At 42.9% G+C, this 17,795-nt stretch overlaps 1 protein-coding gene across 1 annotated transcript in view; it reads right to left on the reverse strand.

Annotated features, from left to right (window-relative positions):
* vars1 (valyl-tRNA synthetase 1) overlaps positions 1-17,795 on the reverse strand; it is a 113,498-nt gene that overhangs the window by 43,760 nt on the left and 51,943 nt on the right. The window contains exons 11-15 of the mRNA XM_060921557.1: positions 16,168-16,287; positions 14,982-15,090; positions 11,077-11,165; positions 4,041-4,131; positions 3,707-3,831 (exon numbers count right to left, since the gene is read on the reverse strand). Of these exons, the coding sequence (XP_060777540.1) occupies positions 3,707-3,831; positions 4,041-4,131; positions 11,077-11,165; positions 14,982-15,090; positions 16,168-16,287 (534 nt within the window). The remainder of the gene's footprint in view (positions 1-3,706; positions 3,832-4,040; positions 4,132-11,076; positions 11,166-14,981; positions 15,091-16,167; positions 16,288-17,795) is intronic.

The following is a 17,795-nucleotide window of genomic DNA, read 5'->3' on the forward strand; positions in this document are numbered from 1 at the left end:
CCGAGAAAAACAATATTTAACCTTTCAATTCCATTTGCAGTGGGCAACAATCAATCAATTTTAAACCTTTGAGCAAAATGGTACAAGAAACGATGTTTGTGTTTTTTGCGGCTACTGCCTCACAGAGGCAAAGCGAGGCAGTAGCTACTATGTCATCGTGTTGTAAGAATGAGTGGAACAATAGCGCACTGCAGATGCGCATACGCATTACAAATCGTAATTACATTACGAATCGTGATCTCGCGATACGAACAGTTGATCTCGCGTTTTCGAAGGTACACAAGAACGAGTAGGTCATGGTGTTGTACGAATGTAAAAATGAGTAACAGCAACGAAACTTCATAACCAATCAGCACTTTTCCTGATCAAGTTTGATTACCCGTTCTACTTCTTGATAAACTTCAGAGCCAATCAGAACCAGAAACTAAATAAGAGAAACCTCGTTATAACTTCGTAGTATCAGAAGATAATCGGCAAATAAACGAAATTCACCTCGTGGTTCGCCAAGGCTACTGATTCGATATCAAGTACAGTAAGCGGTGTTTATTTTAAGAAAATTTACCTTTTGATTATCACAGCTTTTGCCTGGTCCTTCTGAAAGGTTTTGTAAGGGTTTTTTTTAGCTTTTTGGCAGATATATCGAGAAGCCGATATCAAACTTCTGCTATTCGGTTTAATTTCGAGTCTTTACACTACACTCGTGAAACAAAACGTGCTCATTAGTACTAAATAATGCTGACAATTCATGAACAAGCGCTTTCGTACTATTTTGAAAATACAGTTCACAGCACTGTATTTTGAACAAAACACAGTAAACAAAATACTCCAAGCCCTGATGCTGCTCACAGCTTGGTGCTGCTTGCAAGTGATGAGGCGAGTATCACTGATAACATGTATATGGGTCTGTCTCAGAAACTGGGTACTGTGGGGGTACCCCACTAAATATACTCAGTCAATAAACTATACGGTTTTGAATGGTGATGCTGGTTTTAATTTGAAATAAAATGATGAAAGAAATTATACAGATAAAACTAAATCTTTGATGTGAATACTCTATTCAGAATTTGGCAAAAATTCTGCAAATTTGTGGAAAAATGGCGGCTTGATCTGGGACATGATAAATGGTTGACTACATCGCATTCCCTTAAAAAGGTTGTAGTCCACTGAAAAGTCTACAGTTATCACTAATTGTATTTTAAGTTGTAACTTTATACACCTAAGGATTGGTGCGCTCACAGAATAATCATAACCGTAATAAAACATCATGCAAAATATTTGATCACCGTCGTAACTCCGTTTTCCGCAGACCCAAAACCAATACGATCGTGTGTTTTGATCTAAACGGAAAGCCTCAGGGTCAAGGTCACGACCTCACCAAAAGTAGGAACTTAAAATCACGAACTTAAAATCACTACGCCATATAAAAAAATTGAGTTATAAATCTGCGATTTTGTTTTTTAAAACGAAAGCTGAAAGTTCGGTATAGAATATGTTTCTTACAGAATATGTTACGATGGTAGCTGGTCTTGTATGAATTTCTGAGCTATAAAATGAGTTGTGGTCTATTTTTTACCGTAGCGTGTTATTTGTGTGCAGGGAAGGACACACGTTAACAATTTGCATGTGTAGAATGGAATTTTCCACTCCAACAGTTAGAAGTTGATCGCGCTTCCATTTGCGGTCTTTCTGTTACGCGGGTGATCTGTTCGGACGTTATCACTGAAAAGGTGAGTTTTGACAGTTTTATTTTGTTTTAGTCTTGCAGTATAAGGCAAAAGAATGTTTCTTTTTCATCTTACTTTCATATTTCGTAGTGTTTGCGTATTTTTGGCTAATATTTTGCAACCATGGTCAATTTAGATGGAACTTTTGATAGAATCTACGGCCAGTCATTTTGCCCCGCCCCCGCCTCGCGCTCCATCCGGTGCGGTAGTGATGTCCCGTTGCTCGCGCGCTGCAGCAGAGACCCACGCGACCTTCAGCCGGTACAGTCGCTGTTCTTTTACCAGCGCCGTTATTCTCATCTTTCCGGTGTGTTCTTGATTTTTCCATTGTGTCCTATTTCGCCATATCAAATACCCAAAATGTATCATATTATTCATATTTAAGTGAATAATCAGGGCGGCACGGTGGTGTAGTGGTTAGCGCTGTCGCCTCACAGCAAGAAGGTCCTGGGTTTGAGCCCCGTGGCCGGCGAGGGCCTTTCTGTGTGGAGTTTGCATGTTCTCCCCGTGTCCGCGTGGGTTTCCTCCGGGTGCTCCGGTTTCCCCCACAGTCCAAAGACATGCAGGTTAGGTTAACTGGTGACTCTAAATTGACCGTAGGTGTGAATGTGAGTGTGAATGGTTGTCTGTGTCTATGTGTCAGCCCTGTGATGACCTGGCGACTTATCCAGGGTGTACCCCGCCTTTCGCCCGTAGTCAGCTGGGATAGGCTCCGGCTTGTCTGCGACCCTGTAGAACAGGATAAAGCGGCTACAGATAATGAGATGAGATTTGAATTGTAATCAAAAATATTTCCACAGTGGAGGCCAGATAAAGCAAGATACTATCTTTATTCTTATTAAACATGACAAAAGAAACATTGAGTGTTCGGTAAATGCAAAAAAAAAAAAAATTAGAAAATTTATTTTTTGACAATAATGTCCCAAATGAGAGACCAGTTTCTGAGACGGACCCATATATGCTATATTTACTGTATGGACATGGGATCAGAAAACTATTTTATTTATAAGCAGGAGCCACATGGACCCATAGGGTACCTATTTTATCTCCATTCTTCTCACGACAAATCGTTTCTAAAAATCACAGTTGTAACAGACATTACACAAACTACACGATAAAGGCCTCTGCATGCTCTTGCGACAAGGCTTTCGCAGATAGCTTTTCGCAGACAGTTGTAATTTATTGTTGAGCGGGGAGTAATAGGCATGCGCGATGTTATTCACCGCCACAACGCAAGGGGGCGCGAAGTCGCGAAATCGCTAGGAGTAGTTGGTGGGTGTGGTTAGTGGAGTGTTTATCCTCCGGTTACTTATAATGACTACAACTGGAGTCGTATAGATGTATGTACTTCCTCACTTCCTCGATCAACCGCTCTTCGTGCTGCTCCATCTTCGCTCGTGTTTTTAAAAATGCCGGTCATGAAAACAAAACAAACCGGGAAAGTAGGGAAGCGGAAGTGCGTGTACAGCGGATGTAGATTGGACCAATCACAGCCCTCTTGTCTGCGACGCTGTCTGCGAGGCTTCTGCAGTGGTCACAATTTTTGGGAGGTGCGCGCAGAGCGTCTGCGAAGGGGGGGGGCTACGCAGACACTGTCTGCGACGCTATCTGCGAGGACTGGGTTGTCAGCATAAATTGGCCTTAAGGCCGTTCTGATCTCAGCCCCTCCAAATATTATTTACACCCATCATCAGAAGGATACCTAAACTTGTAAAATGGGTTCTGTATGCCAATTTCAGTGGAATATCGTTTATCTTTGGCAAAATTACTGTATAGGTTTTTTTTGTTTTAATGGAATCCTGTGCCTGCAAAAAGTATATTTCTATTGCTCGCCATTTTAAAGCATGACTTAGAGCCTTCAATTATCAGCGGTTACTAGTTACAAATATTAAAAGTACATACACAACCTAGCCTGACTATCAGCTGAAACAGAACACAAGGTAATATAAGGTCAAGACTTCACATGTAGTGTGTGTGTGTACCAGGAATGGAGGAGGAACATTGATGAGGAAGCCATTCTCATCCAGGATGTTGATAAAAGGCAGTTTGTGTCTCTCACCCACTTCGTAGTCGTTGTGATCGTGAGCAGGCGTGATCTTCACCGCGCCTACAGGAATAATATAAAGTTCAGCCAAAAAAAATGTTTTTTTTAAATCTTTTTTCACCTCAGCTAACATTCATGCCACCACTTAATCAGCACTGGAAGCCAAAGAGACAACAAGGTTCTGAAAACGAAGCTTAATCTTGAAGAGAACGGTGATGATTATCAGCCATCGAGTTCTGAAAAGTACAAACCAAGACATGCTCAGCGTTCACCTGTTCCGAAGCTCATGTCCACGAAGTTGTCGAACACGATGGGCAGCTTGCGGTCGCAGAACGGATGAACTGCTACCTTTCCTTTCAGGTGCTGTGAAAAGAGGAAGACAGGATGAAGAATCAGAGCAGGAAAAATCTGGACATCATGTTCTGACTGATAGCTGAACCGAAATGAAAAACCTTCACATGAATAAAACGGGAAGAGTGGGCTAATGGATAATCTATTTATTACCCTGTTCATCAGAATCGCTAGAGGAGGAAGACGACGACTATGACACTACATGCTGAGGCTCATACGTTCAGAAAGTCGTTTCCATTTCATGCAACACTGCATGTAAATGGAGATTTAACTACTGAATTTAAAGCTAGACTGCCTTTCAGCTTTTTCAAGTGTAGGTCATAAAAAGAATCCCCCCCCCGGGCACCCAATTATTTTTGTTTAGTGGACCGAAAGCTACTGAACTCAAATCACAGATTTCCACCTTTTTTTTTTTTTGACAGAATTAAAGCGAGACGGCCGTTCAATTTCATAAAATCAGTAAAATTTAGTTCCCTCTGAAATTTGGTCACTGTGATACGTGTTTATTTCTGTAATATCTCACAAAACATCAGGCCATTCTGTGGCTGGGAAGTTTTTTCATTTGAGCGGATTCCCGAGCAAATAACGTACATGAAATTGCTCGCTTCGTGCAGTCAAGCAGACAGAGGAAGTCCATGTGCGCATGCACAGGTTTACGTTTGACCATGCACTGACCCAGTTGCGTCATTTTGCCGCGAGACAAGGAGTTAATCATAACATTCGCGTTGCAAGTTCAGTGCTTAAGTTGTGACAGAAAATATGACGGAGCCAATGGATCCTACACATCAAATGCTGGTTAGTCTGTTTCTCCCTATCGTCTCATTCTCATTATCTCTAGCCACTTTATCCTGTTCTACAGGGTCGCAGGCAAGCTGGAGCCTATCCCAGCTGACTACGGGCGAAAGGCGGGGTACACCCTGAACAAGTCGCCAGGTCATCACAGGGCTGACACACAGACAACCATTCACACTCACATTCACACCTACGGTCAATTTAGAGTCACCAGTTAACCTAACCTACATGTCTTTGGACTGTGGGGGAAACCGGAGCACCCGGAGGAAACCCACGCGGACACGGGGAGAACATGCAAACTCCGCACAGAAAGGCCCTCGCCGGCCACGGGGCTCGAACCCGGACCTTCTTGCTGTGAGGCGACAGCGCTAACCACTACACCACCGTGCCACCCACGAATTTCTGAACGTATGAGCCTCAGCATGTAGTGTCATAGTCGTCGTCTTCCTCCTCTAGCGATTCTGATGAACAGGGTAATAAATAGATTATCAATTAGCCCACTCTGTTCCCGTTTTGTTATTTATGTGAAGGTTTTTCATTTCGGTTCAGCTATCAGTCAGAACATGATGTCCAGATTTTTCCTGCTCTGATTCTCCGTATCTTAAATATTGTAATTAGAGAATAACGTGCTGCAATTAGCCCAAATATGTATCTTTTTGAGGTGAACTTGAGCCTGGTCACTCATCCTGTTGAAGTCTGATTTTCAGAATCAGAAACACTTTTATTGCCAGGTATGTGGACACACACGAGGAATTTGACTCCGGTTTCACTTAGCTCTCACAGTATAAAACAGATAAAAAAGCATATACACAAAACAAACAAACAAAAAAAGAAAGAAAAAAAGGTGCAATAGGTGCATAGTGCAAACTAATCCAGGTAAGTCAAGTATGAAATAGATAAATAAATATAACATACAGTGTGCACAGAATGATGGTACGAGTGTGCAGATATTTTACAAGTGATATTAATGATATATGAATGTGGATTTTAGCTGTTCATCACAGACAGCCTGAGGGAAGAAACTGTTCTTGTGTCTGGTTGTTTTTGCATACAGTGATCTATATCGCCTCCCTGAGGGGAGAAGATTAAACAGATTGTGACCAGGGTGTGATGGGTCCGCAGAGATGTTACCTGCTCATTTCCTGACTCTGGACAGGTACAGGTCTTGGATGAAGGGCAGGTTGACACCAACAATTTTCTCTGCAGACCTTATTGTCCATTGCAGTCTGTTCTTCTCCTGTTTGGTGACCGATCCAAACCAAACAGTGATGGAAGAGCAAAGAACAGACTGAATGATGGCAGAGTAGAATTGTGTCAGCAGCTCCTTAGGCAGGTTGAGCTTCCTGAGCTGGCGCAGAAAGTACAACCTCTGCTAGGGCTGAACGATCTATCGTTTTCGACCGAAAATCGCGATCTCAGACAACATGATTTTGGGATCGTCAAAGCCGCGGTTTTTCTCAGTGCTCCTAAACTACTGACCCATGTTTTGTTTCATCAATAAATTGTCCTGATTTTTTACACTACAGGCAAAAAATTACGTTCAGGAAAGCCTTGTGGCACTCAGTGTGAAAGAATTTTGTGAACATCTTCCGTTTTTGTGTAAATCCTCGTCGTTTGGAGGGAGTGCACTGAGGGAAAACTGCGCTTTCTCTGTCTGTCTCTGAGCGCGCGGGTGGGGGAGGGGTGATCGCTCTCTCTCACACATACAGGAGGGAGGGGCCCTGCAATAGCGACTGCTACAGCCACTGCATCACTCTTATTTCCCACAGGGGAATTGTTGGCTCTAGTTATAATTTATAATGCTTATGTACATTCTTTTACAAAAGTGCAATATTTTGATGCTGCTGAGCCATTGATCAACCTTTTTTTTTTTATGTCTGATATGTTGTAGATGGGAAAAGTAAAAGAAGCAAAAGTTTACTTAAGAAAGATGGCTCTCTTTTTATTTTAAGTTATTATAACTTGTTCCTCAGGCACTCAATGTTAATAAACAGGCCTACATTTTAAATCTGTTGACCTCAGTTTTCATTCTTGCATTAGCTTTATGGAATTCATTGTATTAATTAATTTGCACTGAAACTTGATTTAAAGAAAAAAAAATCGTGGTTGAAATCGAAATCGCAATATCTGCCAGAAAAACCGCAATTCAATTTTTTCTTAAAATCGTTCAGCCCTAACCTCTGCTGAGCCTTTTTGATGATAGTGACTGTGTTGGTCTCCCACTTCAAGTCCCGAGAGATTGTGGAACCCAGAAACCTGAAGCTTTCAACAGCAGTCACAATGTTGTTGGTGATGGTGATGGGCAGCAGAGTGGGGGGGCTCCTCCTAAAGTCCACTGTCATCTCCACAGTTTTGAGCGTGTTCAGCTCCAGATTGTTCTGACCGCACCAACAGACCAGCCGTTCAACCTCCCGTCTGTATGCAGACTCGTCACCATCTCGGATGAGGCCGATGACCGTTGTATTGTCCGCAAATTTCAGGAGTTTAACAGACGGGTCTCTTGAGGTGCAGTCGTTGGTATAAAGGGAGAAGAGCAGTGGGGAGAGCGCACACCCTTGGGGGGTGCCAGTGCTGATAGTCCGAGTGCTGGATATGATGCTCCCCATCCTCACCTGCTGCTTCCTGTCAGTCAGGAAGTTTGTAATCCACTGACAGGTGGAGGAGGGCACAGTGAGCTGGGTGAGCTTGGTGTGGAGGATGTCTGGAACAATGGTGTTGAATGCCGAACTGAAGTCCGCGAACAGGATCCTGGCATACGTCCCTGCAGTGTCAAAGTGTTGCAGGATGTAGTGTAGACCCATATTTATTGCATCATCCATTGACCTGTTTGCCCGGTAGGCAAACTGCAGGGGGTCCAGCAGGGGGTCTGTGATGTCCTTCAGGTATGACAACACCAGTCTCTCGAAGGACTTCATGACTACAGATGTGAGGGCAACAGGCCTGTAGTCATTCAGTCCTGTGATATTGGTTTTCTTAGGAACCGGGATTACTGTGGAGCGTTTGAAGCATGAGGGGACTTCACACAGCTCCAGGGATCTATTGAAGATCTGGGTGAAGATGGGAGCCAGCTGGTCAGCACAGACCTTCAGACAAGAGGGTGACACACCATCTGGGCCAGGTGCCTTCCTGATCTTCTGTCTGCAGAAAAGCTGACAGACAGCCTCTTCATCGAGTGTATTCTAGCCAATATTCGTTAGTCATAACGAAAATTAAGTATCGATTTCACAATGTAAATATTATTCCTGTGCATTAGATAGTTTACGTAGAAGATCCTTTTTTATCATTTCGATGGTGAAGAGCGCTGAGTGAAAGTGTGTAATTAGACTATACACCTATATTGCACCACTTCTGGTGAACAACCTCTCAATTCGCTATCATACTGTGCAGTTTATTTCGTTGAGCAAGACAGTATATGATTCTTTTTCACTGTGGCAGCGGGGGCGTGGTCGAGCGCCGGTTTGTGAATGGAGCGCGATCCCGGTGCCATCTGTGTATGTGTTTGTGTGCAGTAACGAGGAGCAGGAAGTGAGGATCTCTTCCTATGGCTGAAATCACGTCGGTACAGTGGTACACGGTTTATTTTGAAACTGCTGAAAAGCATGTTGTGTGTTAAGTGACAGTTTAAAAAAAGATAAAAATGAAAGTGACCGTGATCCCGCCTGCCTGTTTCAGGGTCCACTATATCAGGGAAGCTGTTACATTCATCTTTTTGATTTTTGTGTTTGCTCATGTTTTTGCCAAACGTACTGATCAGAAGTAATAGCTTTAGGAATACGAACACTCCACTATCTTTGTAATGCCACTAAATAGACTTTCTTAAACTTGACTTTAGTATAACCTCGTGAATTTCCTGTATAACCCACCTGTTTCAGAAATGAGCACGAGCAAAGAGGAAAAAAAAAATCTCTAAAGTTTGATTGAAGGAGTGAGATAGATAGATATCCATCTCTGATATTTATTAGTTTGGTCCTGCGTTTCCTTTCCTTCACAATACAGGGTCTTTTCTTCTCACTTTCCGTTACTGTAGTCGGTCTTCTGTGTTTCATGCGCACACTCACATGCTCCATTGTTCTCTGTGCTGCCTCTCAGGTTGCAAATTTGTATCCCACAATGTATTGCGGACGGGGAAACCCCACCACGTCATGCATGACGTAGTATCATGGTTTAGGTCATGGTGAGGGGGGAAAAAAATGGCAGAGAATTGAGGGCCACGGGGCCCTAAATTCATTAACTGTTCTTTTTTTTTGGGGGGGGGGAATAAAATTTGAAGCCTGTGATTCAAATTCAGTAGCTTTTGGTCCCCACACACACACAAAAAAAAATTTATATAAATAATAAATAATAATAATGGGGTGGCATGGTGGTTAGCGCTGTCGCCTCACAGCAAGAAGGTCCGGGTTCGAGCCCTGTGGCCGGCGAGGGCCTTTCTGTGCGGAGTTTGCATGTTCTCCCCGTGTCCGCGTGGGTTTCCTCCGGGTGCTCCGGTTTCCCCCACAGTCCAAAGACATGCAAGTTAGGTTAACTGGTGACTCTAAATTGACCATAGGTGTGAATGTGAGTGTGAATGGTTGTCTGTGTCTATGTGTCAGCCCTGTGATGACCTGGCGACTTGTCCAGGGTGTACCCCGCCTTCCGCCCATAGTCAGCTGGGATAGGCTCCAGCTTGCCTGCAACCCTGTAGAACAGGATAAAGCGGCTAGAGATAATGAGATGAGATAATAATAAATGGGTGTCGGGGAAATTCTTTTTATGGCCTAAATTGGAAAAATCTGAAAGGGAGTCTACCTTTAATGAATTTAGAGCCACATGGCCCTAAATTCTCCGCTATTTTTTCCAGCTTCACCATGACACAATTCAAGATACTACGTCACGCATCACTTGGTGGGCTTTCCCCGTTCACGCAAGGCATTGTGGGATACTAATTTGAAACAGGAGAGAAAAATGGAGGACACGAGTGTGCGAATGAAACATGAAAAACCGACTACAGTAACGGAAAGCGAGAAGGAATATATATTATTTACCAGCTGGGAGGTCCGTATCGTGAAATACCGTGACCGAGGTCTTGAAAGTACTGAGCGAGGTCCTCTGTGCCGAGGTCACGGTATTTCACCATATGGACCAACCTTAAGCTGGTAAATAATATATTTATTTTTTATTTACCAAATTCTAACAGAAAACGAGAGCGCCCGAAAGGGAAAACCGAGCCGAGCCGCCATTTTGAATCCTCATTCACGGCTGTAATGCAAATTGCTTCCTCCTCGGTATACAAGTGCACTTCCATGGCAGGAAAAAAAAAAAAACTACATTTTGCCTCCATTTATACAAAATTGAGTCATTCAGCCATGTTTTTGCTCGGCGTTAGCAACAGTTACAGGTTTTTAGCTTTCTCCTGAAATGTTTTCTTTTATTTCTTCTTCCTCAGGGTAGTAAAACTCGCTTTCGCTGTGAACGCTGTCGTTATCGCTATCCATGCTGTAAAATTAATGCTATTCTCCTGAGAAATGCGAAAATAAATGTTGACAAAAATTGCTACGATGTTTGTTGTTGTGAACGAGCGAGTCGCCAGATGCCCATAACCGGGGTCCGTATCGTAGGATACGGACCTGCTCGCCAGCCAATCAGAGCGCAGGATTTGATGGAAACCGGACCGTGAAAAAAATAAAAGACGTTATGTTATATACGAAGGAAAGGAAACTAGGGACCAAACTCATAAATATTGTCGCTCAGTGAGCACCTAGGTGTGATCAGCTGTTCGTTTAGCGACAGAATGACGTAACTGTCAGTGCGCAGTCAAGGTAAACCTGTGCATGCGCACACGGACTTCCTCTGTCTGCTTGACTGCATGATTTTATGCACATTGTTTGCTTGGGAATCCCTTCAAATGAAATAATTTCCCAGCCACAGAATGGCCTGATATTCTGTGAGATATTACAGAAATAGACATATCACAATGACCAAATTTCAGAGAGAACCAAATCTCACCGATTTTATGAACTCGAAAGGCCGTCCAGCTTTCAAGCTACAAGTTTGTTGGACATTTAACATGATATAAAAGACACATTCATTCCAGACTGTCAAAAATATCTTGCCATGTAAACACAGCCATTTTGAAAGAGCCAAAACAGTTAAATAGTAGTGGAAGGAGAAAAAGGGAGATGTCTATACCTGATATCTGGGATCATCAGGATGCACAGCCACAGCTGTATCACCCAACATGGTCTCGATACGTGTGGTGGCTACAACCACCTCGTCATCTGTGCAAGGAAAGAACCAAAGATTAGCTGATAACTTTAGAATTTTATTTTAAATGAAGTGTGTGTGTGTTTATATTACATAGGACACAGGAGTTTTACTGGGAAATACGTCACTTGTATTTTTCATACGAACTACATCCGGGGCATATTTCAACACCCATGACCCTGCCGCTGGTTATCCTTCCTTGGACCACTTTTGGTACTAACCACTGCATACTGGGAACACCCCACAAGATGTGCCATTTTGGAGATGCTCAGACCCAGTCATCTAGCCCAATGTTTCTCAACCAGTGGGCTGCGAAGCACCATCTAGTGGGCCACAATCCCCCCTCCCCCCAAGTTGAAGTTAATTTTTTACTCATTGTAGTAACAAGTAATTGCTGGGTTGCATCAGACATCACATCCGCCTCATTAAGCTACGGTCACACTCCAGCTTGCAATAGGTTATCGATGAAAATGAGGCATTTTGGTGGCGATATACAGGTGAGCTAAAAGTTGTGGTCACACAGCAGGTGAACACTTAACTGTTCACGCCTTTGCATGCTTGAGTCTGGCGCAGCTTGAGCCGCTACATGTGCTCATGGAGCGTGTTGTGTGCGCGCTAGGGACCCAGTCGTTATGGGAAACACCCGATACTGATGTGAGCACAATCAGTATGTGCGGCTACGGAAGCTGTTTTCACAGAGACTTTGCGAAGCATCATCATCATCATCACGGTCACGTTTGTTTCTAGCCATGTTTATAACACTGTTTAAATACTCTGCTTTCTGTTTTGCTTTTGTAAACATCACGCCTGCTCATAAACACTCTTCCTGCACTTCGATCTGTCTGCCGCCGTCTATCTTAGTGTCCTGATCCCCAGATATTTAACCCAGACACATATAAAAAGTTGTACACCTCCATGCTCTTCCAGGTTTTCATCTGTGTGTCCGTGTAGAACGATGTCTGCAGCACCAGGTAGTTTGAGATGTCGGGGAAATCAAATCAACGGATGGATAATTTTACAACTCGTAGGAAAAATCCTTCTTTGTTAGCGTGTAAGGATCAATCCCATTGAGTGGTTTCTATATCCACTTCTTTTGAGTGTGCTTCTTGGTTTTAATAACTTGCTTGTTTTTCTGTACACAAACATGGCAATAAAATTCTTGTGTTAATCGACCAGACTCCACTTTTGGATCATTAGTCATCAGATTTGGATTCTCAGTCAATCCTTTTGCGCATATACCCGGACTGCAAGTAGGCCTGTTAGGCTAATTAAAAATAACGCACCCTTCCCGATTCGCCTTCCGACCCCTTATTTTAAAAGGTAGCCTACGTTGTGCTCGTGATGAGCTTTATCATAGCCTTCTTGGCTTACGGGAAACGGACATCCCTGAGTCAGGCTATAAACCAATTTTGATGCAGACAGCAGCAGCTTGACGCGAGGAACCGGCCTTATTGCATTATCCCGTTTATCCCGCTTCAGCATTCATGCAAGTTATTAATAATGGCTTGACATTCACAATAAATAAGGATTTCCCACTAGCCTAAATAAAATGTTATGCTCGCAGGGATGCCTAGTTGATGCTATCTGAAGCATAAAATCTGAATATTTTAAGAAACATCTTTATTAGCTTTATTGGCGAAGTAGATAAACCATCACTGCATCACTGATACGCACACACACTGGCAGCTGATTCGCCCACTCCTCCTCTCCATGCATACTGCTCACGTAGGGCACTTGAGTTTTTTTTCAGGAAGCCACGCAGAATTAAATGTTCTGATAGGGCATGCAGGCTTTGCACCAATTAGGGTAATGCTTTTTCATTATTGTTAGTTGCCTTGGTGTTACCTTAAGTGGTTTCTTACATCTAATTAAGATAGTTTATTTTTTTATTATTTTGTTACATTATACTATTTATTTCATTTTAGTATTGGTTGAGGTAAGTGTTGAGTTCAAATGTTTAAAATAAAAACCTCCAGCTTGTTTTTTGCACTTTCTTTAGTTGACATTCAAGGAATAATGATTGAAAGATTGCCACCAAAAAGGCAAAAAACTAAGGTAAAAACTAAACTTTAACTTCAATTTTGGTGAGTAATTTTCATAAATTTAAAAGACAGGTTTTCCACCAACATCAAGCCCAGCAAACTAATGGCCTGCCCTGTAATGTAAAGTTGGGTCGAGGAATGAAACCAGGCAGGGTTCTGGGAAAAACTGTTTTAGCTGTCTTCTCTTAAAGAACTTAAAAGAATTTAGATTGAACTGAATAATCTCAAATGCTTCTTGTAGCTTTAAAATAGTCCCAGCAGGTGACTCTGAAGAAAAATACTGTGTGTTTGAACACCGCCCGCTGTAAACACTTTGCATACACCCCAATGACCGGCTCCACCGCGCACGATTCCCTCATCAGCACAGTGGAGCACCACAAATTGCTACCTGGTCTGTGGGAAACACTGAACTCGTTACATGTATGAATAGGCAGGGGCGTAGGTGGGGGGGGGGGGGGGGGGGGGGTGTCCAAGGGTGCCCGTGACCCCCCCCTTTGTCGGACCATGCATTTTTTCAATAGCTGCATAAGAATATTAGAAAAGTGCCCACTGTAATTTTTCTAACATTTTTTTTTTTTAAACTAGATTGTCACCTCAGCCTCATTAGAGTTTCTATAACCTTGACTTTCTGTGGTTTGCGTGCGAAAACCCAGTTTGTCAGAGTGTGTGCGGGAGAGGCGGATGTAAGTGCAAACATGTTAAATAATACACAGTGCGATATGAGCATAAAGTGCATGAAACGCACCCAACAGGCAAACAGTCTGAAACGGCAGGCAAAGTCGTAATTGAGGAAACAGGCAGGAGGTCAATCGAGGCGCGGACAGAATATCAGAGGCAAAACTATACAAGATCAAGGGATGAGAAACAGGAGTCGAAAAACCAGGAGGTCAACAAGAACAGGGATAGGGACAGGGAACAAGGCTCTCTAAGGCACACTAGACGCAGCGTAATACTTCACATCGTCCTTGCATGGGCGCGGTCCTTAAACAGCCCAAACATAGCTCATCGATTAAAGACAGGTATTCTTTGTTAACAGCGCGCGTGCCGGAGCTCTTTAGGCGCGCACGCAGGCGCACCTTCAGGTGCACGAGCCAAGGTGCGCAAGACTGACCCAGTTCTGCACAAGACGATCGCACTAGAAAGCATGGTCAAGCTGCCAGTGTAGCTGCAGTCTTTTTAGTTGCGAATTATGAGTATTTCCTCTTGTGTTAATAATTCGCCATGTCAAAACAAGCAAAACTTTCCTCCTTCTTTCGACGTGAAGAGAGGGAAGCAGTTTATTATATATTTTTTCCATCAAAGTTGCATTTTGTGGTTTCGAAGCTAAGTTTTAGTGCCGTTTCTAGAACACAACATCAAGAAAACGTGGAAGAAACAGCAATAATGGAAGAGCCGGTTTCTAAGCTACCTAAAACTAGCAATGGTAATTATTTTTTGTTACATAATGTACTCAGGCTGCCAGGCAGTGTGTGACCCCCCCCTTGAAAAATCCTAGCTACGCCCCTGAGAGGTGGGTCTTAAAGTAGAAAAGGTTGAGAACCCTTGATCTAGCCATCACAATTTGGCCCTTGTCAGAGTCACTCAGATCCTTACGCTTGCCCATTTTTCCTGCTTCCAACACATCAGCTTCAATAACTGAGTGTTCTCTTGCTGCCGAATCTATCCCACCCCTTGACAGGTGCCATTGTAATGAGATAATCAAATGTTATTCACGTCACCAGTCAGTGGTCATAATGTGACGGCTGATCAAGGCGGGCGCGTGTGTAAAATACACATCTCCCTTCTTACCTGACCCCTCAATCTTATAAGAGAAGGACACCAGCACTCCAAACTCCACCTTCTCCTTATAGCCTGGCACAGGAAGCAGTGTTCTGCCCGTCAGCTCCTTCTTATCCACCTGAAGCAGTAGACAAAGACGACAACACTAAAGCACAACATGTGCATCATGATCATCACACTAATAAACTATGGAATCAATTTTGTGCCAAAATGTTCATACAATACTTTTGAAATATCAAACAAAAACGACAAATCAAAATACAAAAAAAGAAGTCGATTTTTTTAGACTGGCAAACAAATTATTCGTGTAATCGTGCAAAATATCAGTCTATTACTCTTCAGAAACCTTTTATTTTTGTTCCGCGTCTTTCTCAGTTTTGTTTGACGTAATTTATTTTGGTTGCGATTCCAGCTTTCTCGTTTGACTTTTCGCTTGCAGTTTGGCACAAACTTCCCGTGTGGGCGGGTTGTCCAGGAATGCATTCCCATTGGGTAACTTGTGTTTGACTGACAGCTACGCTCAGCCATTCCCTACTCGGATTCTGGCGGACTGTTTGACGAGTGACCGATCCATTGACGGTAAACAAGGATCGAGTGGACTTCAGTGGCGACTATGATATTGAATTAATTCAACAAAGTGTAAATTCAATATCACAGTCGCCACTGAAGTCCACTCCATCCTTGTTTACCGTCAATGGATCGGTCACTCGTCAAACAGTCCGCCAGAATCCGAGTAGGAAATGGCTGAGCATAGCTGTCAGTCAAACACAAGTTAGCCAATGGGAATGCATTCCTGGACAGCCCACCCACACGGGAAGTTTATGCCAAAACTGCAAGCAAAAAGTCAGGGAGCGCAAACGAGAAAGCTGGAATCGCAACCAAAATAAATTACGTCAAACAAAACTGAGAAAGCCGCGGAACAAAAATAAAAGGTTTCTGAAGAGTAATAGACTGATATTTTACACGATTACACGAATAATTTGTTTTCCAATCTAAAAAATTTGACTTTTTTTCTTTTTTTGTATTTTGATTTGTCGTTTTTGTTTGATATTTCAAAAGTATTGTATGAACATTTTGGCACAAAATTGATTCCATAATAAACGGATCAGTGAGCAAACTGGCCTCGTGTGGTCCACAAACCCTAGATCAACAGTTATTAACCACAACACTGTACAGGTGAGGTTAATGAACGCACCTCTATATCGGAGATGGCGGAGTTGAGGGTGCAGGACCAGTTGACGAGTCTCTTGCTCCTGTAGATCACCCCCTCCTCATGCATACGAATAAAAGCCTCCTGAACAGCGTAGGACAGTTTCTGCCCAAACACACAGTTAGGAAATAAAAAGACCTGGGTAACAAACAAGTAAGAACTTCGAGATCAGCTTGGATTTGGCATTAAACATTTTCTGAGCCAAATCAAATGACACTGAATCAATTCCACAACTAATGGCACCCTTTAGAAATTATGGTTGAATAAATATTATATATATGTATCATGCACAGTGATTTTTCTGATTTTTTTTGCACAAAAACCATTAAAAATGTCTTTTAAGGACATAAGTCACTGTGTAACAACTTTTCAATTATGTTCAAATATGCCTTACAATTATATAGTTTGACTGCTTAAAAAAATGCTGGTGTTTCTCACGTTTCACATTAAATCTCATCTCATCTCATCATCTCTAGCCGCTTTATCCTGTTCTACAGGGTCGCAGGCAAGCTGGAGCCTATCCCAGCTGACTACGGGTGAAAGGCGGGGTACACCCTGGACAAGTCGCCAGGTCATCACAGGGCTGACACAGACACAGACAACCATTCACACTCACATTCACACCTACGCTCAATTTAGAGTCACCAGTTAACCTAACCTGCATGTCTTTGGACTGTGGGGGAAACCGGAGCACCCGGAGGAAACCCACGCGGACACGGGGAGAACATGCAAACTCCACACAGAAAGGCCCTCGCCGGCCACGGGGCTCAAACCCGGACCTTCTTGCTGTGAGGCGACAGCGCTAACCACCACACCACCGTGCCGCCCTCACATTAAATCATCATTCATTAAAAAAAAAAACTTTTGCTTCTAAACTCAAAAACAACTGCTTCTTGTCAAATAAATACAAATGATTTAACAAGAAGTCAGAGCTCTCTTTTTTTAAAGACTGCTGAAAGCTTAAAAAAAGAAAGAAAAAATGCAGTTAGTACAAATGTTCATAAAAGTTTATTAAAGCTGTGCTGCCTTTCGGATTTTTCAAGTGTAGGTCATAAAAAGAATTTTCCCCGACACCCAATTATTTTTGTTTAGTGGACTGAAAGGTACTGAATTCGAATCACAGACTTCCAATTTTATTAGTTTTTTTTTTTTAAATAGAACAATTAATGAATTTAAGGCCATGTGGCCCTAAATTCTCCGCTATTTTTTCCTGCTGCGCCATGACGCAATACAAGATACTACGTCATGCATCACGTGGCGGGCTTTCCCCGTTCGCACAAGGCATTGTGGGATACTAATTTGAAACAGGAGAGAAAAATGGAGAACGCGAATGAAATGTGAAAGACCGACTACGGTAACGGAAAGCGAGAAGAAAAGACGTTATGTTATATACGAAGGAAAGGAAACTCGGGACCAAACTCAAATATCAGCGGTCAGCGAGCACCTTGGGGTGATCAGCTGTTCGTTTAGCGACAGAATGATGGAACTATCAGTGCGCGGTTAAAGGTTAACCTGTGCATGCGCACACGGACTTCCTCGGTCTGCTTGATTGCATGAAGCAAGCGATTTCATACACATTATTTGCTCGGGAACCCGCTCAAATTAAATAACTT

Source organism: Neoarius graeffei, chromosome 5 (assembly GCF_027579695.1).
Source record: "Neoarius graeffei isolate fNeoGra1 chromosome 5, fNeoGra1.pri, whole genome shotgun sequence".
Taxonomy (NCBI): Eukaryota; Metazoa; Chordata; class Actinopteri; order Siluriformes; family Ariidae; genus Neoarius; species Neoarius graeffei.